Source organism: Bombina bombina, chromosome 6, assembly GCF_027579735.1.
Source record: "Bombina bombina isolate aBomBom1 chromosome 6, aBomBom1.pri, whole genome shotgun sequence".
Lineage (NCBI taxonomy): Eukaryota > Metazoa > Chordata > Amphibia > Anura > Bombinatoridae > Bombina > Bombina bombina.
Window position 1 is genome coordinate 671,390,821 of NC_069504.1, and position 25,220 is coordinate 671,416,040.

Below are 25,220 nucleotides of genomic sequence, written 5' to 3' on the forward strand. Positions count from 1 at the left end.
ACTAGGTAGCTATTAAATAGTTAATAACTATTTAATAGCTATTATACCTAGTTAAAATAATTAACAATTTACCTGTAAAATAAATATAAACCCTAACATAGCTATAATGTAATTATTAATTACATTGTAGCTATCTTAGAGTTTATTTTATAGTTAAGTATTTAGATTTAAATAGGAATATTTTAGTTTATAATATGAATTAGATTTATTTAATAAGAATTTATTTAGGGTTGTTAGGGTTAGATAGAGTTAATATAGTTTATATAAATACTATAATAACTATATTAACTATATTAACACTAATATAATTAGGGTTAATATAGTTAATATATATAATATAATAACTATATTAACTATAATATACTTAGGGTTAATATAGATAATATAGCTGGCGGCGGGGTAGGTAGATTAAATTAGGGGTTAATAATTTTAATATAGATTGCGGCGGTGTAAGGGGTTCACATTAGGGGATAGATCAGTTAGATGGTGGCGGTTTTAGGGGCTCACAGTAGGGGGTTAGTTTATGTAGATGGCGGCGGTTTAGGGGTTAAATACTTTATTAGGGATTGCGGCGGGGGATCACGGTTGACAGGGAGATAGACATTGCGCATGCGTTAGGTGTTAGGTTTTATTTAGCAGATCGCGGTTGACAGGTAGATAGACATTGCGCATGTGTTAGGTGTTAGGTTTATTTTAGCAGCCAGTTTAGGGAGTTACGGGGCTCCAATAGTCAGCGTAAGGCTTCTTACGGCTGCTTTTTGTGGCGAGGTGAAAATGGAGTAAGATTTCTCCATTTTCGCCACGTAAGTCCTTACGCTGTATATTGGATACCAAACTGCGCGGGTTTGGTATACCTGCCTATGGCCCAAAAAACTACGGGCGACGGCAGAAATATACGCGCGTAACTTCTAGGTTACGCCGTATATAGGATACCAAACCCGCGCAAATATTGGCGTCGCCGACTTTTGCGGGCGACGTTTTTTATCGGATCGACCCCCAAATTTGAATATAAATACATTCGCCCATCCCCACCGCCAGCCCACCACATCTCAAAACACTAAATTAAACTATTAACCCCTAAACCTAAACCCCCCTAACTTTAAATTAAAATTACAATATAACTACCTTAATATAAATAAAAATTTACCTGTGAAAATAAAAAACAAAGATTACACTATAAATCAACCTAACATTACTATTTAAAAAAATAAAAATAAACTAAAAATAAAAAAATCCTAACTTACAATATTAAAAAATCCTAATACTATGAAAAACAAACATACCTAAAATTACAAAAACAAACAAACAAACACTAAATTATAAAAATTAAAAATAATCTAACATTACAAAAAACACTAAAATTACGAAAAATTACTAAGAGATAGGTGGACATTTTAATCTTACAAGAAACACATTTCAGATGCAACAGAGAACCTAAATATTTCGGCAAAACATTCACCACTCACTACCACAGCTCCGGCACTTCCAAGAGTGGTGGAGTAAGCATCCTTCTCAATAAGTCACTTCCTTTCACACTTATTCAATCAGCATAAGACCCTGATGGAAGATTCCTAGGCCTGGTGGGTTTATTATATGGCAGACCCATCAAATTAATAAATATATATGCCCCAAACACCAACCAAACCCCCTTTTTTTTAAAAAAAATACTCAATAAAATAGTAGATATCGCGAAGTGGCCTACCTTTGTTGCGGGTGACTTCAATATCCTCTTACGACCGTCCAAAGACAGCTCCAATCCAAACATAAACATTTAAAAAAAGGTGTCAAACACATTATGGACAGGACTGAGGAACCTTAATTTGTATGACACTTGGCGTCTCATACACCAAGGTACCAAAAACTATACCTTCTTCTCCCATCCCAATAAATCATACAGCCGACTCGACTGAATCTTTTCCAATGAATCAGCCCTAGTCCTAGTCAAAAGATGCAATATATCTCCCACATCCTTGTCTGACCATTTAGCAGTAAAACTCAAGATATCCTGGCAAAACACATCCTTAACACCATACCTATGGAAACTGGATGAAAATTTGCTAAATAACCCAGACACAGTATCAAAGCTCAACACTATTATTGAGGAATATTTTAGTCTCAACATACACAATGAAAGACATTCTCCAATCCTTATTATCCAATTATCACTCAACTCTATATAAAATCCAAAACGATAGACCAACACAAGAGCCTCCTTTGAGCATGACAATCTATGTTAATCATACTCAACTACCCACTTTAACATCAGACCAACTTCAAAATCTTAACAGCCCCATTTCCCAACAAGAATTACTTGTGGCCATTAAATCGAGAAAAGCCCAGGCCCTGACGGTTTTTCTGGAACATATTATCAAACATTTTCTTCACTACTCTTTTACCCCATCTTACACAACTTTTCAATGAGGTACCCGACAACAAACCCTTCCTACAATCCATGTTGGAGACACAAGTGGTTGTAATTCCCAAACCAGGCAAACCACCAACTACACCTGCAAATTTTCGCCAGATATCTCTTCTAAACACAGATATCAAATTATACGCAAAAATACTAGTCACCCATATCAACACCATCTTACCACCAATAGTCCATCTTAATCAAGCTGGTTTTACCCCAAATAGAGAAACTAAAGACTAAATCCAATCAGCCAATAGGATTGAGCTCACATTCTATTGGCTGTTCCAATCAGCCAATAGAATGCAAGCTCAATCCTTTTTTGTACTAATATATAACTAATAACTAATAGTTACATTGTATCTAGCTTACGGTTTATTTTTATTTTACAGGCAACTTTGTATTTATTTTAACTAGGTACAATAGTTACTAAATAGTTATTAACTATTTAATAACTACCTAGTTAAAATAAAAACAAATTTACCTGTAAAATAAAACCTAACCTATGTTACAATTACACCTAACACTACACTATAATTAAATTAATTACCTAAACTAAATACAATTAATTACAATTTAAATAAATTATCTAAAGTACGGAACAAAACAAACACTAAATTACAGAAAATAATAAAATAATTACAAGAATTTTAAACTAATTACACCTACTCTAATTCCCCTAACACAATAAAAAATCCCCCCAAAATAAAAAAAAAATCCCTACCCTACACTAAATTACAAATAGCCCTTAAAAGGGCCTTTTGCGGGGCATTGCCCCAAAGTAATCAGCTCTTTTACCAGTAAAAAAAAATTACAAATACCCCCCAACATTAAAACCCACCACCCACACAACCAACCCTACTCTAAAAGCCACCCGATTCCCCCTTAAAAAAACCTAACACTAACCCCTTGAAGATCACCCCACCTTGAGAAGTCTTCACCGAACCGTGCCAAAGTCCTCCACAAAGCCGGCAGAAGTGGTCCTCCAAAAAGAAGTGGTCCTCCAGACGGGCAGAAGTCTTTATCCAGGCAGCATCTTCTATCTTCATCCATCCGGCGCGGAGCGGCTCCATCTTCAAGACATCAAACGCGGAGCATCCTCTTCAAACGACGGCCGACTGAAGAATGAAGGTTCCTTTAAATTACGTCATTCAAGATGGCGTCCCTTCAATTCCGATTGGCTCATATAATCAGCCATATATCAGCCAATCGGAATTAAGGTAGAAAAAATCCTATTAGCTGATGCAATCAGCCAATAGGATTGAGCTTGCAGATTAGGGGTTAATAATGTTTAACTAGTGTTTGCAAGGCGGGAGTGCGGTGGTTTAGGGGTTAATATATTTATAATAGTGGCGGCGATGTCCGGTTCGGCAGATTAGGGGTTAAAATATTTATTTTAGTGTTTACGATGTGGGGGGCCCTCTGTTTAGGGGTTTATAGGTAGTTTATGGGTGTTAGTGTACTTTTTAGCACTTTAGATAAGAGTTTTATGCTACGGCGGTGTAGTGTAAAACTCTTAACTACTGACTTTTAAATGCGGTATCAGTCTTGACAGGAGAGGGTCTACCGCTCACTTTTGGTTAGACTCGTAATACCGGCGTTATGCAAGTCCCATTGAAAATATAGGATACGCAATTGACGTAAGTGGATTTGCGGTATTTCCGAGTCTGGACAAAAAAGTGAGCGGTGAGCCTGTCATTTCAAGACTCGTAATACCAGCGGGTATTAAAAAGCAGCATTGGGACCTCTCAACGCTGCTTTTTAACCCTAACGCACAACTCATAATCTAGCCGCCTATGTTTTAAAAAAAAAAAATACATAGGTTAAGACATGTTGAAATCTGGATTTTTAGGTTTTCAGCTTTCCATATTATCCTTCTTAGGCATAGACAATTTCCCATATTCATGTGTTCATATTTAATATCATACAAATAGACAATCTCATATCCATTAAAATATATATTTTCCTACAATACTGAGGTATATTTTACTTGAAATCTAAATACAAGTTGTATTTTAGCAGTGTATTTCGAGAGTCACAATGTAGACATGTTTCTTTGTTAGCCAGCATAGATGTGGATTCAATACAGGGACACATGGCTGGGCAAGATGTGTATGGAGCTCAACAGGGGATCATTTAACAGGTAGTTTGTAAAAGCTGCAATTCCTTGAAGATGTTTGTAGATTAGGTCATTTCCCCAGACAGACAGACTATTCTCCACAGGGGCCTGTGAGTTAATTTCTTATCTTGGGCAGGAAACTCCATATATGAATCTACACATCTGAAGGTTCCAAAATGCTAATATTTACCTTGAAATTGTTCACTGGTCTATTCCTTAAGGTAACTTTGACAACATTTCTTTTGATGAATGAGAGAGTGGGGGTTTGTTTACACAGCCAAACATCATTTTGGCATAGAGGACTGCAATCTACAGTAAATAAACTGATGCAACTAGTTTCTGTGGTCTTAACAACCATATATATATTAATAATACTCAGGTACCCTGACAGTTTCTTTTGCACCGGATATTTTCTTGTATCAAATTGAATGATCGAGTGTCTTTGCTACAGTTCAATTGATAGAAATAATGTAGCGAGTGTTCCAAAGATTGAAATAGTGTGGCAAATGTTCCAATCACTGGCATATAACTGATAAAATCCTTTTTACAATTTAAAATCCTTCTGATCACCCATACGATTAAATCTTGCGTAAGGTTTGGGGCTTAATTCCAACAGCACTCCCTTATTTAAAAGTAATTACATGGGTGTACAACAATTATATATCCGTGTTTCTTATGGTACCTTATTATAGCGCACGGACGGGTTGTACACCTCTTAAGTGCCTTTTCTGTGTCTGGATAAGCTGAAAGAAAAATGATGTCGGTCTCTTACCGTACTTTCGCTATGGCACAGGTGTCTCTACAGCTGCCGTCCATCGCTTCCTGGTTGGTCCACGTGGTTTCTCTCAGCCTATCCTTGTGGCGGAGTTGTAAATGTAGTTCTGTGTTAATCCGTACTTACTACTCTGCGCAGAGTTTTACTGAACGGATTTGAAGAAAAAGAGTTCCTTTACAATCCAAGCAATCCTTAATATTCTTTAGTTTCAGGATAGCAGTTTTGGCAATTTTGCTGTCATCAACGCATTTCGCCGTATATAAGAAATAGGTGAACCACACATATCAGTACTGATTTATTCAAAATCAACATTTATGTGTTTTTAGATGTGATTTAGGATTGTATGACCAGTCATTAGATTTTTTATATAAATTTGTATATTACTTGCAATATCTTAACCTGATTTTATCTGATAATAAATGTTATATGTTCATTTAGAAAGTTGTAATAATTTGACACTTTACCCCGTAGGTGTACAGCGCATGTATACAACCTTAATTTTTGTAAGTCTTATATTCTTTCTGTCTTTGGGAACAGAACAGTATACGAGCAGGGGTATAATACCAGAGCACTACTCACACACCCCTCTGAAACCACTACCCCACAAAAACCCGGCATCATCCGAAGCCAAGAAACCTTGAAATGAAAGGCCTCAAGGACACTGACCAGCAGATAGTCCAGAAGCCTAGCTAGAGACCGCAGAATCAGATTCAACTGAGCCAACAGTCCTCCAGGAGAACCGTCGCCCAACAGGCAGATTTAGGACTGGACCTCGAAACAGAGAAACCTTTCTCTTAACATCGTGCAAATGCACTAAAAGACAACGGAAGACGGATTCCTCACATCGTCAGAACTAAGAATACTACAGTATTCAGACAAAAAAAGAACGTATAACAGACACAGACAAAAAACCCTGAGTTAAGAACACGCAGCCATCATCAGGATGACACCGAAGAATACTTGCTGAGAAGTAAAAAGCGGCCAGCAAGAGAACAGATTGCAAAAAGGAGAACTCCCATACAAAGGGTACACACTAGGTAATCAAGCCACTAGACATACACACAGGGCTCTAAAAGGGGAAGCACATAACCTCAATGAGACCCACTGCACCCCCAAGAGAGAGAACGGTTACACCCAGAACCCAAAGGTGAATAGTAACCCGGGACCCTCCACTTGTAAACCCAGGGAGCTACCTACTATGCCAACCTAGATCCCGAAGATGACAACGCATCTCAGAACCCACTCCCAACCGGGCCCCAAGCATTGGTAGGCCTTGATACAGGGAAACAGGAGAACTCCAACCCCAAGCTCAAAACGAGCGGAAGAATGGCCACAGCCATCCCAACAGAGCACGGGTGCCAACCCGGCTCCTTAGAAACAGACAGCAAGGCCGTAGACCTAAAGGAATCTAACAAAAGGCCTACCATAGACTCGACACGGAGCCAGCAAGACTTGCAGATGGAACGTAACAACCCAGAGGGAAACACCCTTCTCTGAAAGGTTAACTCTCAGTTTCAACCTCCTGAATCCAGGAGAATCCTTAAGAAAAGGGTCCACACCTCCATAAGAATGAGAATAAGCCCCCCACCCTAAGAAAAGGTATGGGTCCAAAAAGGCAGAGCACCTGCCCACAAGACACGAAGCCACAGGCTAAAGAAGAGATCAATCTCCAACGCAGATGAATTTGGAAGGAATCACCCTAAGGAATTAGCTTGCCAATGCACATCCAATGGGCAATAGCTGCAGCAGTGATACTGCAAATCCATGCAGAGCAGTGAATCCATAAGATTACTACAGCAAGCTGACCAAGGGAAACCGACCAGAAGGCGTAAGTCAAGCCCTATGAGCATCGGCACTCAGAAAACCTGGCCAACCTTGACCAAGTCAATTAGTCAGAGTAAAGGAGATAGCCCAAGTTCCCATGAACTGGGGAACCCCAAACCAGCCCTAGAGTCAAAAAGTCTGGCAACACCTCCAAAAGGGAAAACACTGAGCAAAGCCTCAGCAACCAGAAGTACCAGGGAGAAAACGGGTCCGAGCCCCCAATTGTTTAAACAAACAATATCCGAGAACTTAACACCCCGTCTGATATAAAAAAACAGACCACTGGGCAATAACAATGCAATATCCAGGTCAACCCGGATAATGAGATAACTCACAAGTCCCGACCAAAGGAAGAGACCACTCCTTGCCAAAGTCCAATGCTCCAAAGGAACTAAGGCATTACAAGTCCTACAATGACACTAGAGCCCATAGACTTCCAAACAGCCATAGGACAACAAGCAAGGGGATACCTCGAGGCCCAAATCAATCGAGCAGAGGCTGGTCTCCATCCAAAGAGACCACGCCCAGTGTCCCTAACAGGAAACAACCATCTCCCGGAGGGGAACCCAGGTCCCTAAAAGGAGACCTAACCCACATGGAGACAACAGAGGAAAACCAAAAGGTCTCCTAAAAACAGCTAGACAGGACACAGTCAATGTGCAATAGCTGCAGCTGGTCACATTCTGCAACCCATCCGCTGCAAGGCAGCTGAACTACCCAACAAACTACTAGCTGCTGAGAACTAAATCCAGAAGGAGAATTCCCAGGGCCTCAAAAGAAAAAAGGCCAAACCGCCCAACTCGGCGGCAAGAGGGTGCAAAGCCCTCCAACACTCCACTACATTAGAAGGAGCTCTAGGGTCTGACAACCCCAGACACAAGAGAGAGAGAGACGCAGCGGAACTCCACTGACCCAGTCATCCAAATTGAAGGCTATAAGGACTGAGACAATCCTTCCTGCCTCACGGACCCACCGGTTCTCTAGAATGCTTAGTTAAACACAGATTATAACATGAGCACTCGGCGCCTCTACCAGACCAGCCAAGCAGAGCGGCGTCACGTGTCTGAACAGCTACCAGACAGAACTGAACCCAAACAGGACCAGCCTGCAATCAGGGTCCTAACCGTCGAGCCGCATAAATCCTCCCTCAGAGGGGAAGAAGGAAACAGACAGGACATCCTATCAGATGAAAATAGAATACAAGGCAACCCGTAGGCTATTGCCCAAGAAGAAACAGACCAAACTGCAGGACCAACCAAACGGAGCCCTGATCTTCCAAAAACTGGGAAAGATCTGAATACATGGACAATCGGGAGATTACATCATCCCCACATGTCTAATGAGGTGTGCCATTCGAAGAGCAGACTGAGTATTCCCATATCCGATAAGGATAGGGTCATTCAATAACTGGAAAACATGTCAGAGTAACACCCGAAGGCGTGCAATTCTGTAACGAAAGGCACAACACTCAGGGACAGTCGCACCCGCAGGAACTGTACTAACCAAGGTGGAATACCCGGGACAACAGGACCAGGGAAGGGAAGGCACCACCCTGTCCTCAACTCTATTCAATTTAGGAATTAAAGGTTCATCAGGCAATATGACCTCTGGAACCCCTGAATTTGCCAAAAACCTCCTTTAGAAGAAAGCGCAAATTCCTAAAACTAAAGTCTGGTTCCTCCACAGCTGGAGGTTTAGAGGCAGCAGTCTCTGACCCTGAAAGTTCATACTCTAAAGTCTCAGAAAGAACTTCATCTTCGGATAACCAAAAAAGTATTTGATGTACTCTGGGAAGGAGTGCTATATGTAACCTAAAGCTTGCGCTTAGTAGGGCGAGGTAAAGCATTAAGGCTGCAGGCACCGCTCTCTGGACTGTGCAGTAACGTCTGTAGAAAAAAGGCCCCTCCAAATGAAGGATCAGCAATGCAATGGGAAAACTGCATGTGTATAGAGATAACAATGTAGGGTACACACCTTACTGAACGATAACCCTCAGAGGTACATGGCTCTGTGGTATCAAACACATTTGATATTATCACATTATCAAGGCATATGGAACATAATTGAGAGGGGGAACTAGGGCCTTCTCGCCATATAAACAGGAATTGTTCTTTAGAAATAGAGGGAGTGCCCTCTAAAGAAACTGAATCCTCCATCACTAGTGCAATAACCCGGAGAACTAGAGAGATAAAACATCTTCTTTTTTTTTTATAAAATAACGGCACCTCTATAACCCAATGACTGAGGCACTCGCAGTACAGAGATGTAGGACTCCTCTCTGATAGACACCCAGTCACGAAGAGGGAATGAATAACATAGTGCACAATGCAAGACCGTCCCTGCTATGAGAGAAAGTGCACCAAGCTTGTAAGCTGCATGGCTCTCAAAGTGAAAGTGAAACCTGTATATTCCATAACCGCCTATGAGCCCATAACATCTCACACATAAAGCAGCATAAAATTAAATAAACACATAAAAGTATTATTCCTCCCTGTTCAATAATCCCCCTAAGGATATATTAACCCTTGATTCTATAAAGATAAAAGGTGCCACACTGTGGCCCTGTCATCTGTGTTATCATTATATAAAAATGAAACAATCTTACCAGAATCTATGCCGTGGAACAGGAACACGACCCTTCAAGTGTGACAGGTGGTAGCTGCGCTCCTGACATGGATTTGAGAGAAGAACACAATCTGCGAAACTTGTCAACGGCGATTGCTAAAGGAGCTTTTAATATGAGTCGGGATGGTGTCGCAAAGGGAAGCTCCCTCTGCATCTCCGTACTCTAACGTTCACCCAGGCCCTTAACTGAGAAGCTTGAAGGGCTACTTAAACTCCTGTCACATAGCGAAGGTAGAACCCCTCATAAGAGACCTCCAATTTTCCAGCACCTCTCTGCCCCCTCCTGTGATGAAAGGCAAAGAATGACTGGGGGATGAGGGAAGTGGGAAGAGTATTTAAGCCTCTGGCTGGGGTGTATTTGCCCCCTCCTGGTGGCCAGGTTCTTATTTCCCAAAAGTAATGAATGCGGCTGTGCTTTCTTTCCCATTAGGAAGAAAATTATAAAATATGAGGAAAAAATGGAAAAAAAACACACTTTTTTTAACTTTGACCCCAAAATCAGTTAAACATCTACAACCACCAAAAAACAACCAAAATAAATAGTTTCTAAATTTTGTCCTGAGTTTAGAAATACCCAGGGCGCGATCCGATATACGGCATAGTTTTCGGCGCAAGCAAGGGAACCCGCGCCGCCCGTAATTTCACCTCGCAACTTGACCTATCCAATATACTGTGCCGTCAGATGCTAAACTGGCGTAAATAGGAAAAACCTGCGATCAAATAAAATGTGCGCAAATAGACATTTTAGTCGTCGCAAGTACTTACGCCAGTATTTTGTTCACGTAAAGTCTCAATAAAGTGTAGTTTTATGCAAATGAGCCTACGAATTGTAAAAAACAATGACCAATTCTAAAAGATGCGACACGTAATTACGCCATTCAAAATTCATACATAAACCCATGCGCAGCGGCCATTTTCTTTAGTGTGTTTAGTTGGTTCTTGGAGCTACAGCACACTACAGTGAGTAGAGAGATTAGTGGTAAGAGTAGTGAGAGAGGAGCATTTCATTAAGTTAGTTAGGTCGGATTGTTAAGCCTGTACATTTACTTACACATTTTTTACATATTGCACACATTTTGCATACACACATATAAAAAATACACAACACTTTTTTTTCTAACACCTCACACATTTTATTTATCTTTTACAGTGTGATTAGCTGAGTGTTTGGTTGTGATTGTGTGTGATTGAAGTGGGAGTGAGTGTGAGTGTGTGAGTGTGTGTAGTTTGAGGATGACAGGGAGAGTTAGGGCGGGGGGGAGGAGGGAAGGGGAGTTGCAGGGAGAGGATTATGGACAGGAGGAGCAGCAGGGTCCCCGTCAAGGAGTGAGTGGAGGGGGGAGAGTTAGAAGGGAGGATGGGAGTGGGGTTGCCCCAAGGTCAGGCACACTCAGAAGAGGGACAGAGGGTACACATGGGGATAGAAGGGGGGAGGAGGGAGAGGATAGGGAGGAACCCACACCAGGGACATCCCAGGGAGGGAGCCGAGAAGTGAATGAGGTGCCCCAACTTCTCTTTTGCAGAAAACCTCTCGCTAGTCCAGGCCGTCCTGGAGAACCACACCGCCCTCTTTGGCCAAGAGAAGGGCAAAAGAGTTGCCCGAAGGCGGAAAGATGCATGGATGAAGGTCGAGGAGGCAGTCAATGGCATGGCCCAGCAGAGGAGGAATGTGGATGGGCTCAAGAAAAGGTGGAAAGACTGCAAGAGGCGGGTCAAGGAGAAAATGGGCCAAGAAGCCATGCAGCAGAGGGGAACAGGCGGTGGTCCTCACCAGGAGGCGGAATATAATGAGTGGCAGGAGCTCATTCGCAGGTCCCTGAGCCTCACAGCAGTCCGTGGACTTCCAGGGGCTCGTGACTCAGGGACTGCAACATCAGCACAGCATGCTGGTGAGTAACATCCCACACACCAGTATTATATGTATTTGAGATATAACATCCTTTAATGTCACACATTCATGTACACAATGAGGAGTATGGTATTTGGCCTACTAACAAAAACATGTACAATTATATTTCACATTAAAGGGACATTAAACCAAAGCTTTTTATGTCATTATTCAGATAGAGAATACAGTTTTAAACAACATCCCAATTTACTTCTATTATCTAATTTGCTTCATTATTTTGTTATTCTTTGTTTATTAAATATCAATGCACATGGGTGAGCCAATCACATGAGGCATTGATGTGCAGCCACCAATCAGCAGCTTCTGAGCCTATCTAGATATGCTTTTCAGCTAAGAATATAAAGAGAATGAAGCAAATTAGGTAATGGAAGTAAATTACAAAGTTGTTTAAAATTGCACGCTCTAGCTGAATCATGAAAGAATAAAAACATAATTTATGCTTACCTGATAAATTCCTTTCTTCTGTTGTGTGATCAGTCCACGGGTCATCATTACTTCTGGGATATTATCTGCTCCCCTACAGGAAGTGCAAGAGGATTCACCCAGCAGAGTTGCTATATAGCTCCTCCCCTCTACGTCACCTCCAGTCATTCGACCAAAGACCAACGAGAAAGGAGAAGCCAAGGGTGTAGTGGTGACTGAATTATAATTTAAAAAATATTTACCTGCCTTAAAAAACAGGGCGGGCCGTGGACTGATCACACAACAGAAGAAAGGAATTTATCAGGTAAGCATAAATTATGTTTTCTTCTGTTATGTGTGATCAGTCCACGGGTCATCATTACTTCTGGGATACCAATACCAAAGCAAAAGTACACGGATGACGGGAGGGACAGGCAGGCTCTTTATACGGAAGGAACCACTGCCTGAAGAACCTTTCTCCCAAAAACAGCCTCCGAAGAAGCAAAAGTGTCAAATTTGTAAAATTTGGAAAAAGTATGAAGCGAAGACCAAGTTGCAGCCTTGCAAATCTGTTCAACAGAGGCCTCATTCTTAAAGGCCCAAGTGGAAGCCACAGCTCTAGTGGAATGAGCTGTAATTCTTTCAGGAGGCTGCTGTCCAGCAGTCTCATAGGCTAAACGTATTATGCTACGAAGCCAAAAAGAGAGAGAGGTAGCAGAAGCTTTTTGACCTCTCCTCTGTCCAGAATAAACGACAAACAGGGAAGAAGTTTGGCGAAAATCTTTAGTTGCCTGCAAGTAGAACTTGAGGGCACGAACTACATCCAGATTGTGTAGAAGACGTTCCTTCTTTGAAGAAGGATTTGGACACAAGGATGGAACAACAATCTCTTGATTGATATTCCTGTTAGAAACAACCTTAGGTAAGAACCCAGGTTTAGTACGCAGAACTACCTTGTCTGAGTGAAAGATCAGATAAGGAGAATCACAATGTAGGGCTGATAACTCAGAGACTCTTCGAGCCGAGGAAATAGCCATTAAAAATAGAACTTTCCAAGATAACAATTTTATATCAATGGAATGAAGGGGTTCAAACGGAACACCCTGTAAAACGTTAAGAACTAAGTTTAAACTCCATGGCGGAGCAACAGTTTTAAACACAGGCTTGATCCTAGCTAAAGCCTGACAAAAGGCCTGGATGTCTGAATTTTCTGACAGACGCCTGTGTAACAAGATGGACAGAGCTGAGATCTGTCCCTTTAATGAGCTAGCCGATAAACCCTTTTCTAAACCTTCTTGTAGAAAAGACAATATCCTAGGAATCCTAACCTTACTCCAGGAGTAATCTTTGGATTCACACCAGTATAGGTATTTACGCCATATTTTATGGTAAATCTTTCTGGTAACAGGCTTCCTAGCCTGTATCAGGGTATCAATAACCGACTCAGAAAAACCACGTTTTGATAAAATCAAGCGTTCAATTTCCAAGCAGTCAGCTTCAGAGAAGTTAGACTTTGATGTTTGAATGGACCCTGAATCAGAAGGTCCTGTCTTAGAGGTAGAGACCAAGGCGGACAGGATGACATGTCCACTAGATCTGTATACCAAGTCCTGCGCGGCCATGCAGGCGCTATTAGAATCACTGATGCTCTCTCCTGTTTGATTTTGGCAATCAATCGAGGAAGCAGCGGGAAGGGTGGAAACACATAAGCCATCCTGAAGTTCCAAGGTGCTGTCAAAGCATCTATCAGAACCGCTCCCGGATCCCTGGATCTGGATCCGTAGCGAGGAAGTTTGGCGTTCTGGCGAGACGCCATGAGATCTATCTCTGGTTTGCCCCAACGTCGAAGTATTTGGGCAAAGACCTCCGGATGAAGTTCCCACTCCCCCGGATGAAGAGTCTGGCGACTCAAGAAATCCGCCTCCCAGTTCTCCACTCCCGGGATGTGGATTGCTGACAGGTGGCAAGAGTGAGACTCTGCCCAGCAAATTATTTTTGATACTTCTATCATTGCTAGGGAGCTTCTTGTCCCTCCCTGATGGTTGATGTAAGCTACAGTCGTGATGTTGTCCGACTGAAACCTGATGAACCCCCGAGTCTTTAACTGGGGCCAAGCTAGAAGGGCATTGAGAACTGCTCTCAATTCCAGAATGTTTATTGGCAGGAGACTTTCCTCCTGACTCCATTGTCCCTGAGCCTTCAGAGAATTCCAGACAGCGCCCCAACCTAGAAGGCTGGCGTCTGTTGTTACGATTGTCCAGTCCGGCCTGCTGAACGGCATCCCCCTGGACAGATGTGGCCGAGAAAGCCACCATAGAAGAGAGTTTCTGGTCTCTTGATCCAGATTCAGAGTGGGGGACAAATCTGAGTAATCCCCATTCCACTGACTCAGCATGCACAATTGCAGCGGTCTGAGATGTAGGCGTGCAAAGGGTACTATGTCCATTGCTGCTACCATTAAGCCGATCACCTCCATGCATTGAGCTACTGACGGGAGTTGAATGGAATGAAGGACACGGCATACATTTAGAAGCTTTGTTAATCTGTCTTCTGTCAGATAAATCTTCATTTCTACAGAATCTATAAGAGTCCCCAAGAATGGAACTCTTGTGAGAGGCAAGAGAGAACTCTTCTTTTCGTTCACTTTCCATCCATGCGACCTTAGAAATGCCAGAACTAACTCTGTATGAGACTTGGCAGTTTGAAAGCTTGAAGCTTGTATCAGAATGTCGTCTAGGTACGGAGCTACCGAAATTCCTCGCGGTCTCAGAACCGCTAGAAGGGCACCCAGAACCTTTGTGAAGATTCTTGGAGCCGTAGCCAATCCGAATGGAAGGGCTACAAACTGGTAATGCCTGTCTAAGAAGGCAAACCTTAGATACCGGTAATGATCTTTGTGAATCGGTATGTGAAGGTAAGCATCCTTTAAATCCACTGTGGTCATGTATTGACCCTTTTGGATCATGGGTAAGATTGTCCGAATAGTTTCCATTTTGAACGATGGAACTCTTAGGAATTTGTTTAGGATCTTTAAATCCAAGATTGGCCTGAAAGTTCCCTCTTTTTTGGGAACCACAAACAGGTTTGAGTAAAACCCTTGTCCTTGTTCCGACCGCGGAACCGGATGGATCACTCCCATTAATAATAGATCTTGTACACAGCGTAGAAACGCGTCTTTCTTTATTTGGTTTGTTGACAACCTTGACAGATGAAATCTCCCTCTTGGGGGAGATAATTTGAAGTCTAGAAGGTATCCCTGAGATATGATCTCTAGCGCCCAGGGATCCTGGACATCTCTTGCCCAAGCCTGGGCGAAGAGAGAGAGTCTGCCCCCCACTAGATCCGGTCCCGGATCGGGGGCCCTCGGTTCATGCTGTCTTAGGGGCAGCAGCAGGTTTTCTGGCCTGCTTGCCCTTATTCCAGGACTGGTTAGGTTTCCAGCCTTGTCTGTAACGAGCAACAGCTCCTTCCTGTTTTGGTGCAGTGGAAGTTGATGCTGCACCTGCTTTGAAATTCCGAAAGGGACGAAAATTAGACTGTCTAGCCTTAGCTTTGGCTTTGTCTTGAGGTAGAGCGTGGCCCTTACCTCCTGTAATGTCAGCGATAATTTCTTTCAAACCGGGCCCAAATAAAGTTTGCCCCTTGAAAGGTATATTAAGTAATTTGGACTTAGAAGTTACATCAGCCGACCAGGATTTTAGCCACAGCGCCCTACGTGCCTGAATGGCGAATCCTGAATTCTTAGCCGTAAGTTTGGTTAAATGTACTACGGCCTCCGAAATGAATGAATTAGCTAGTTTAAGGACTCTAAGCCTGTCCGTAATGTCGTCCAGCGTAGCGGAACTAAGGTTCTCTTCCAGAGACTCAATCCAAAATGCTGCCGCAGCCGTAATCGGCGCGATGCATGCAAGGGGTTGCAATATAAAACCTTGTTGAACAAACATTTTCTTAAGGTAACCCTCTAATTTTTTATCCATAGGATCTGAAAAAGCACAGCTATCCTCCACCGGGATAGTGGTGCGCTTAGCTAAAGTAGAAACTGCTCCCTCCACCTTAGGGACCGTTTGCCATAAGTCCCGTGTGGTGGCGTCTATTGGAAACATCTTTCTAAATATTGGAGGGGGTGAGAACGGCACACCGGGTCTATCCCACTCCTTAGTAACAATTTCAGTTAATCTCTTAGGTATAGGAAAAACGTCAGTACTCGCCGGTACCGCAAAGTATTTATCCAACCTACACATTTTCTCTGGTATTGCAACAGTGTTACAATCGTTAAGAGCCGCTAAGACCTCCCCTAGTAATACACGGAGGTTTTCCAATTTAAATTTAAAATTTGAAATATCTGAATCCAATCTGCTTGGATCAGAACCGTCACCTACAGAATGAAGCTCTCCGTCCTCATGCTCTGCAAGCTGTGACGCAGTATCAGACATGGCCCTAGAATTATCAGCGCACTCTGTTCTCACCCCAGAGTGATCACGCTTGCCTCTTAGTTCTGGTAATTTAGCCAAAACTTCAGTCATAACAGTAGCCATATCTTGTAATGTTATCTGTAATGGCTGCCCAGATGTACTAGGCGCCATAATATCACGCACCTCCCGGGCGGGAGACGCAGGTACTGACACGTGAGGCGAGTTAGACGGCATAACTCTCCCCTCGCTGTTTGGTGAAATTTGTTCAATTTGTACAGATTGGCTTTTATTTAAAGTAGCATCAATACAGTTAGTACATAAATTTCTATTGGGCTCCACCTTGGCATTGGAACAAATGACACAGGTATCTTCCTCTGAATCAGACATGTTTTAACACACTAGCAATAAACATGCAACTTGGTTACAATCTTATTTAACAAAAAAACGTACTGTGCCTCAAAGAAGCACTAAACGATTAAATGACAGTTGAAATAATGAACTGAAAAACAGTTATAGCATCACTCTTTAAAAACAACACAACTTGTTAGCAAAGGTTTGTTCCCATTAGTAAAGTAACACTAATTAAATTTTAAACATAAAAATCACAGAGCAACGTTTTAAAACACAGTCACTACATAAGTCTCACAGCTCTGCTGAGAGAATCTACCTCCCTTCAAAGAAGTTTGAAGACCCCTGAGTTCTGTTAGAGATGAACCGGATCATGCAGAAAATACAAGAGTAACTGACTGGAAATTTTTGATGCGTAGCAAAGAGCGCCAAAAACGGCCCCCCCCCCTCACACACAGCAGTGAAAGAGAAACAAAACTGTCATAATCAAAACAAGCAAACTGCCAAGTGGAAAAATAATGCCCAAATATTTATTCACTCAGTACCTCAGAAATGCAAACGATTCTACATTCCAGCAAAAACGTTTAACATGAATTAAATACCTATTAAAAGGTTTAATGTACTTTTACAGAGTAATTCCGGTGAAATACCATCCCCAGAATACTGAAGAGTAGAGTATACATACATGTCATTATAACGGTATGGCAGGATTTTCTCATCAATTCCATTCAGAAAATAAAAACTGCTACATACCTCAATGCAGATTCAACTGCCCGCTGTCCCCTGATCTGAAGCTTTTACCTCCCTCAGATGGCCGAGAAACAGCAATATGATCTTAACTACTCCGGTTAAAATCATAAGAAAAACTCTGGTAGATTCTTCTTCAAACTCTGCCAGAGAAGTAATAACACGCTCCGGTGCTATTGTAAAATAACAAACTTTTGATTGAAGTTATAAAAACTAAGTATAATCACCATAGTCCTCTCACACCTCCTATCTAGTCTTTGGGTGCAAGAGAATGACTGGAGGTGACGTAGAGGGGAGGAGCTATATAGCAACTCTGCTGGGTGAATCCTCTTGCACTTCCTGTAGGGGAGCAGATAATATCCCAGAAGTAATGATGACCCGTGGACTGATCACACATAACAGAAGAAAATGGTTTTAATGTCCATTTAATGCTACTTAACACATTGAAATTCATGATATGAGGTGGAATAGTGAAATACTAACATGTCTCGGAGTAACACTGGCCACAAGCCACATGTAGAGTTTTCAGTAAATGGACACTATAGCCATCACAATACTTTTAGCACAAGAAAGCACGTTATGTGCCTACATCAGGCTAAAGGAAATTGTATGACCATAGTGTCACTTAAAGAACACATTTTCTCCATCACTGACATGTACACAGAACTATTGTATGAAACACATACATGTATACTTTGCATATTAAAATCCCTCATATCACAAATCACAATGTGCACATGCATGTTATAGAGTTTGACATGAGAATGAGTATAGGCCCTAGCATGTATCAATGTACATTGTATGCCCACATGGATATATATATGATTGTACTAATACCTCTCATCATTTGACTCCTCCACAGAACCTCCTGTCACCAGGGTGCAAACGGCCATGCATCCACCGCAACCACCAGGCCAAAGGATGGCTCCACCACGACCAGCAGGCCAGAAGATGGCTCCACCACTACCACCAGGCCAGAGAATCCCTCAACAGTATGCTCCCAGGCATGAGGTGGGTTAGATTGCCTCTTTTGAGGACCCATATGTCATGCCACCAAGATTTGAAGAGGAGCCCTGGCAGGAGCCCTGGCCAGAGGACTATTCTTTTGGTTATGAGGGGCAGCCAAGACATCCCCAAAGGGTAGATGTCTTTACCCCCCCCCCTCCCAATATCAGGCCAGTCAGGACGTTTACCACCAGGACATACAAACTGGTCAGGCTGAGTGGTCGCACACCAGTAGTCAATGGGACTACCAGTCCACCCGGAGAGCTCCACCATCTGCTTCCCTTGGAAGAGCTCCAGCATATGAAGAGGAGCATATAGCTGTGGTAGTTCCTCCTGAGGCACCAGCTTTTGTAGTTCCACCTGAGGCACCAGCTGGGGTTGTTCATCCTGAGGCACCAGCTGTCATTGTTCATCATGAGGCACCAGCTGGGGTTGTTGATCCTGAGGCACCAGCTGGGGTTGTTGATCCTGAGGCACCAGCTGGGGTTGTTGATCCTGAGGCACCAGCTGGGGTTGTTCATCCTGAGGCACCAGCTGGGGTTGTTCATCCTGAGGCACCAGCTGTCATTGTTCCAGATGCAAAAGCAGCTAGAGGTGAACCTGCAACTATAATCCCTGCTGGTGAACAGCCTTTAGATCCTCTGACTTCTGCCCTGGGCGACGAATACATTGCCCTCCAGAGGAGGCAAACATCAGCCTGCGAGAGGCTCACATCAACCTGCGAGAGAATGCAGGGAGACCAACGCAGGTTTTACAGGAGCCAACAGACTTTACTACAGCGTTCCATTGAGCTGCAACGGGACATGGCAGCATCTTTAAGTGGTATAGTCCAGAACCAATCTCAGATGATGAGAGTTATTTCGGACATGCAGATGCAGAGTGACAACAGATGGCGGGAACAAAACCAACTGTTGGGTGTGTTGGTGGAGCATTTCACACACCAGCAGGACACTGCCTCCAGCCTCTCATCTGTGGCCAGCATTCCTGCAGAATCCTCTGAATCCACACAACCCAGGAGAGGCAGGAGACCCACTCCAGGCCCCTCAGCCCCCTCATCTAAGAAGCCTAAAAAAAAAAAAATATTGTTATATTTCATCCTAAATCTTGTCCTCTGTTATTTACCATATAATTGTCATCCACATCCATGTGAGGGGTGTTTTAGTACACTAATATTTTTGAAACATATAATAAGGCCTGTTCGGAAATGGCCCAAAAAAGGTAATATCATCATGTTTATGACATATTCATGTTCTCTAAACCACATCACATAGTTGTGTATGAAGGGTACATATAGTGATATTCACTTTTAAGATGTAAATCAAGGTTTCACACATCCAATAGAAATTGACACATGTGCAGGGATAGGCACAAGCCAAGGCTGTGGCGGACATTTTCTAAGGTAAAGACCTTTAGTGAAGGACACCTTGCCTATCCCTGCACATGGGTATATATATCTAAACAATAATGTATTTACAGAAGGTGTGAACATAAGGTATAAACATACATTTTCATTCCTCGAAATGATAGTCAATAAATCATAGTGACCAAAACATGAATTGAACTAATGATATATTTTCAGTAATTAGGGTGATTAAGGGAATGGGGGTGGGATGTAGTAGTTTCACTTACATGCAGTGGAAATCCGCAGTATGTAATTCGATGATCAGCTGCAGCAGGGGCAGCACAATCACCATGGACCTCAGCAGCAACTATAGAATCAGCATGTGTAGACGGAACAACAGGGGATTGTAGGGCTTCAAGCACCCCTTGTGCCCCATGTTGACCCCTTGTGCCCCATGTTGACCCCTTGTGCCCCATGTTGACCCCTTGTGCCCCATGTTTGCCCCATGTTGACCCCTTGTGCCCCATGTTGTGCCCCATGTTGACCCCTTGTGCCCCATGTTGACCACTTGTGCCCCATGATGCACCCCTTTGTGATTGGTTTGACAAACTTGCAGGGGCAGGAATAATAAATGCTTTGAAGAGGTTAACTATTTGTGATCAAGCTGCTGATATGTATGTTGTTAAGCATGCACTTGTTAGGCCTTCAGAGAGTTACGTTGGTTTCTAAGTCAGTGCAAGGGTTGCTGCGCCTTCAATTTGTGGCGAGATGATGAGATGTACATTGTATGCCCACATGGATATATATATGATTGTACTAATACCTCTCATCATTTGACTCCTCCACAGAACCTCCTGTCACCAGGGTGCAAACGGCCATACATCCACCGCAACCACCAGGCCAGAGGATGGCTCCACCACGACCAGCAGGCCAGAGGATGGCTCCACCACTACCACCAGGCCAGAGAATCCCTCAACAGTATGCTCCCAGGCATGAGGTGGGTTGGATTGCCTCTGTTGAGGACCCATATGTCATGCCACCAAGATTTGAAGAGGAGCCCTGGCAGGAGCCCTGGCCGGAGGACTATTCTTTTGGTTATGAGGGGCAGCCAAGACATCCCCAAAGGGTAGATGTCTTTACCCCCCCCCTCCCAATATCAGGCCAGTCAGGACTTTTATCACCAGGACATACAAACTGGTCAGGCTGAGTGGTCGCACACCAGTAGTCAATGGGACTACCAGTCCACCCGGAGAGCTCCACCATCTGCTTCCCTTGAAAGAGCTCCAGCATATGAAGAGGAGCATATAGCTGTGGTAGTTCCTCCTAAGGCACCAGCTGGGGTTGTTCATCCTGAGGCACCAGCTGTCATTGTTCATCATGAGGCACCAGCTGGGGTTGTTGATCCTGAGGCACCAGCTGGGGTTGTTGATCCTGAGGCACCAGCTGGGGTTGTTGATCCTGAGGCACCAGCTGGGGTTGTTGATCCTGAGGCACCAGCTGGGGTTGTTCATCCTGAGGCACCAGCTGTCATTGTTCCAGATGCAACAGCAGCTAGAGGTGAACCTGCACCTATAATCCCTGCTGGTGAACAGCCTTTAGATCCTCTGACTTCTGCCCTGGGCGACGAATACATTGCCCTCCAGTGGAGGTAAACATCAGCCTGCAAGAGGCTCACATCAACCTGCGAGAGAATGCAGAGAGACCAACGCAGGTTTTACAGGAGCCAACAGACTTTACTACAGCGTTCCATTGAGCTGCAACGGGACATGGCAGCATCTTTAAGTGGTATAGTCCAGAACCAATCTCAGATGATGAGAGTTATTTCGGACATGCAGATGCAGAGTGACAACAGATGGCGGGAACAAAACCAACTGTTGGGTGTGTTGGTGGAGCATTTCACACACCAGCAGGACACTGCCTCCAGCCTCTCATCTGTGGCCAGCACTCCTGCCGAATCCTCTGAATCCACACAACCCAGGAGAGGCAGGAGACCCACTCCAGGCCCCTCAGCCCCCTCATCTAAGAAGCCTAAAAAAAAAAAAATATTGTTATATTTCATCCTAAATCTTGTCCTCTGTTATTTACCATATAATTGTCATCCACATCCATGTGAGGGGTGTTTTAGTACATTAATATTTTTGAAAAATATAATAAGGCCTGTTTGGAAATGGCCCAAAAAAGGTAATATCATCATGTTTATGACATATTCATGTTCTCTAAACCACATCACATAGTTGTGTATGAAGGGTACATATAGTGATATTCACTTTTAAGATGTAAATCAAGGTTTCACACATCCAATAGAAATTGACACATGTGCAGGGATAGGCACAAGCCAAGGCTGTGGCGGACATTTTCTAAGGTAAAGACCTTTAGTGAAGGACACCTTGCCTATCCCTGCACATGGGTATATATATCTAAACAATAATGTTTTTACAGAAGGTGTGAACATAAGGTATAAACATACATTTTCATTCCTCGAAATGATAGTCAATAAATCATAGTGACCAAAACATGAATTGAACTAATGATATATTTTCAGTAATTAGGGTGATTAAGGGAATGGGGGTGGGATGTAGTAGTTTCACTTACATGCAGTGGAAATCTGCAGTATGTAATTCGATGACCAGCTGCAGCAGGGGCAGCACCATCACCATGGACCTCAGCAGCAACTATAGAATCAGCATGTGTAGACGGAACAACAGGGGATTGTAGGGCTTCAAGCACCCCTTGTGCTCCATGTTGACCCCTTGTGCCCCATGTTGACCCCTTGTGCCCCATGTTGACCCCTTGTGCCCCATGTTTGCCCCATGTTGACCCCTTGTGCCCCATGTTGTGCCCCATGTTGACCCCTTGTGCCCTATGATGCACCCCTTTGTGATTGCTTTGACAAACTTGCAGGGGCAGGAATAATAAATGCTTTGAAGAGGTTAACTATTTGTGATCAAGCTGCTGATATGTATGTTGTTAAGCATGCACTTGTTAGGCCTTCAGAGAGTTACGTTGGTTTCTAAGTCAGTGCAAGGGTTGCTGCGCCTTCAATTTGTGGCGAGATGAGAATGGAGTAGATTTTCTGAAATCTGCGCGCGTAAGTACTTACGCCGTATATGGGATACCAAACTGCGCGTGTTTTGTATGTTAGTCTATGGGCCAAAAAACGACGGGCGAAGGCAGAAATATACGCGCGTAACTTCTAAGTTACGCCATATATAGGGATACCAAACCCGCCCAAATATTGGCGTCGCCGGCTTTTGTGGGCGACGATTTATATCGGATCGAGGCCCCAATGTTTACATGTTCTTTGCTTTTTTTGCAAGTTATAGGGCAATAAATACAAGTAGCACTTTGCTATTTCCAAACCATTTTTTTTCAAAATTAGCGATAGTTACATTGGATCACTGATATCTGTCAGGAATCCCTGAATATCCCTTGACATGTATATATATATATATTTTATCAGACAACCCAAAGTATTGATCTAGGCCTATTTTGGTATATTTCATGCCACCATTTCACCGTCAAATGCGAGCAAATAAAAAAAATCGTTCACTTTTTCACAAACTTTTTCACAAACTTACTGAAATGATTTACAAACAGCTTCTGCAATTATGGCACAAATGGTTGTACATGCTTCTCTGGGATCCCCTTTGTTCAGAAATATCAGACATATATGGCTTTAACATTGCTTTTTGGTAATTAGAAGGCTGCTAAATGCCGCTGCACACCACACTGGTATAATGCCCAGCAGTGAAGGGGTTAATTAGGTAGCTTGTAGGGAGCTTGAAGGGTTAATTTTAGCTTTAGTGTATAGATCAGCCTCCCACCTGACACATACCACCCCCTGAACCCCCCGAAACAGCTCTCTTCCCTCCCCCACCCCACAAATGTCCCCGCCATCTTAAGTACTGGCAGAAAGTCTGCCAGTATAAAAAAAAAGTTTGTGTTTGTTTTTTTTTTGTGTAGGATCCCCCTTTACCACCCAACCTCCCTGAGCCCCCCCAAACAGTTCTCTAACCCTCCTACCCCCTCCCGCATGCACCGGGGACTAATCCGACGGAAGTGATCTAGCGATGGGCCGCCCACCCGCCTCCCTGCAGCTGCTCCCACCCACTAATGATCAGCACCATCGCTGGCCGATGCAGAGGGTCACAGAGTGGCCCTCACTGCATCGGTGTGCCAGAAAAGGTATTGCAGTGATGCCTCAATATCGAGGCTTAACAGCAATACCTTGAAAGCAGCTGGAAGCGATCAGGATCGCTTCCAGACGCTTTAAACCCCTGACGAAGTACAGGGTATGTCGCTGTTCTTTAAAGACCAGTTTTTGTAAGACATACCCTGTACGACGTGTGTCGTTAAGGGATTAAATTTGCGGCTGTAGGTCTGCTCATGCAAGCCTACTGCTCATAGCCTCAAAGCTGCAAATGCAGCTTAATAAATGTACCCCTTAGTTTGAACATCTTGTTCCACATTATATCTACAAGGAAAGCAAACAGACGAACATAGCTATGATTGGATGAATGCCTCATAACAAAATCTCCATCCTAAAAAAGAATAAGGCTCAAGGTTGCATAGAATAAGTGTAGTAAAACTTATATAATTTATAGGGTGAGGGCTTGCTACAAAGGGATGTGTGCTAGGATTGCTTGATGTCTTCAGATAAGTTAATAGAGATAATTTAAAAAGTAGCAATCTGAATTAGGGTGGGAACATTAGGCATGTGCATTTGGATAAATGAAAATAAATAAATACTAAATTTGCTGTATTTTTTTGCATTTGTTTTGATGATGCAAAACTATTAAAAACTAAAATGTGATTCAATAAGCAGTTAAACCTGTTACTCTAAATGTAAGAAAGGTTTTTCCTGCACACACAGGTCTTTTTTGCAGACTGGAAAGGCTTCAAATTTACAAGGGTTTTTTAGTATTCAATAGCTAGCCAGCAATGTTGTGTCATCTGATTGACTGATTCCTGTTTTAGCCAACAAGTATGTAAGCTCCACTTTTGTTTTTGACAATCCTGACCACATTCAAAAAAATGCTGGAAATGATGCTCAGTAATAAGTAGGTTTCTTACCTATATTAGATGTTTCCTTAAATTGCATGGAGCTCAAGTTTAGTGTGGCCAATATACACTCCGTGTCCTCCAAATACCTCTTATTTTCATAGACAAAGTTGGAAGACATTATAACAGACATGCAGCACCTTTGTACACTCACAGCCCTCAGATTAGCCCAAGATAGTCCAGAGCCCTAGCCAAGAGAATATTTGGAAAGTTTTTAGAATCTGCTACCAATATTGGTCAC

At 43.0% G+C, this 25,220-nt stretch overlaps 1 protein-coding gene across 1 annotated transcript in view; it reads right to left on the minus strand.

Moving 5' to 3' along the window:
- Positions 1-25,220, minus strand: part of LOC128664555 (calcium-activated potassium channel subunit alpha-1-like) — a 183,028-nt gene that overhangs the window by 157,572 nt on the left and 236 nt on the right. The window contains exon 2 of the mRNA XM_053719373.1: positions 24,992-25,166. Coding sequence (XP_053575348.1) covers positions 24,992-25,166 — 175 coding nt within the window. The remainder of the gene's footprint in view (positions 1-24,991; positions 25,167-25,220) is intronic.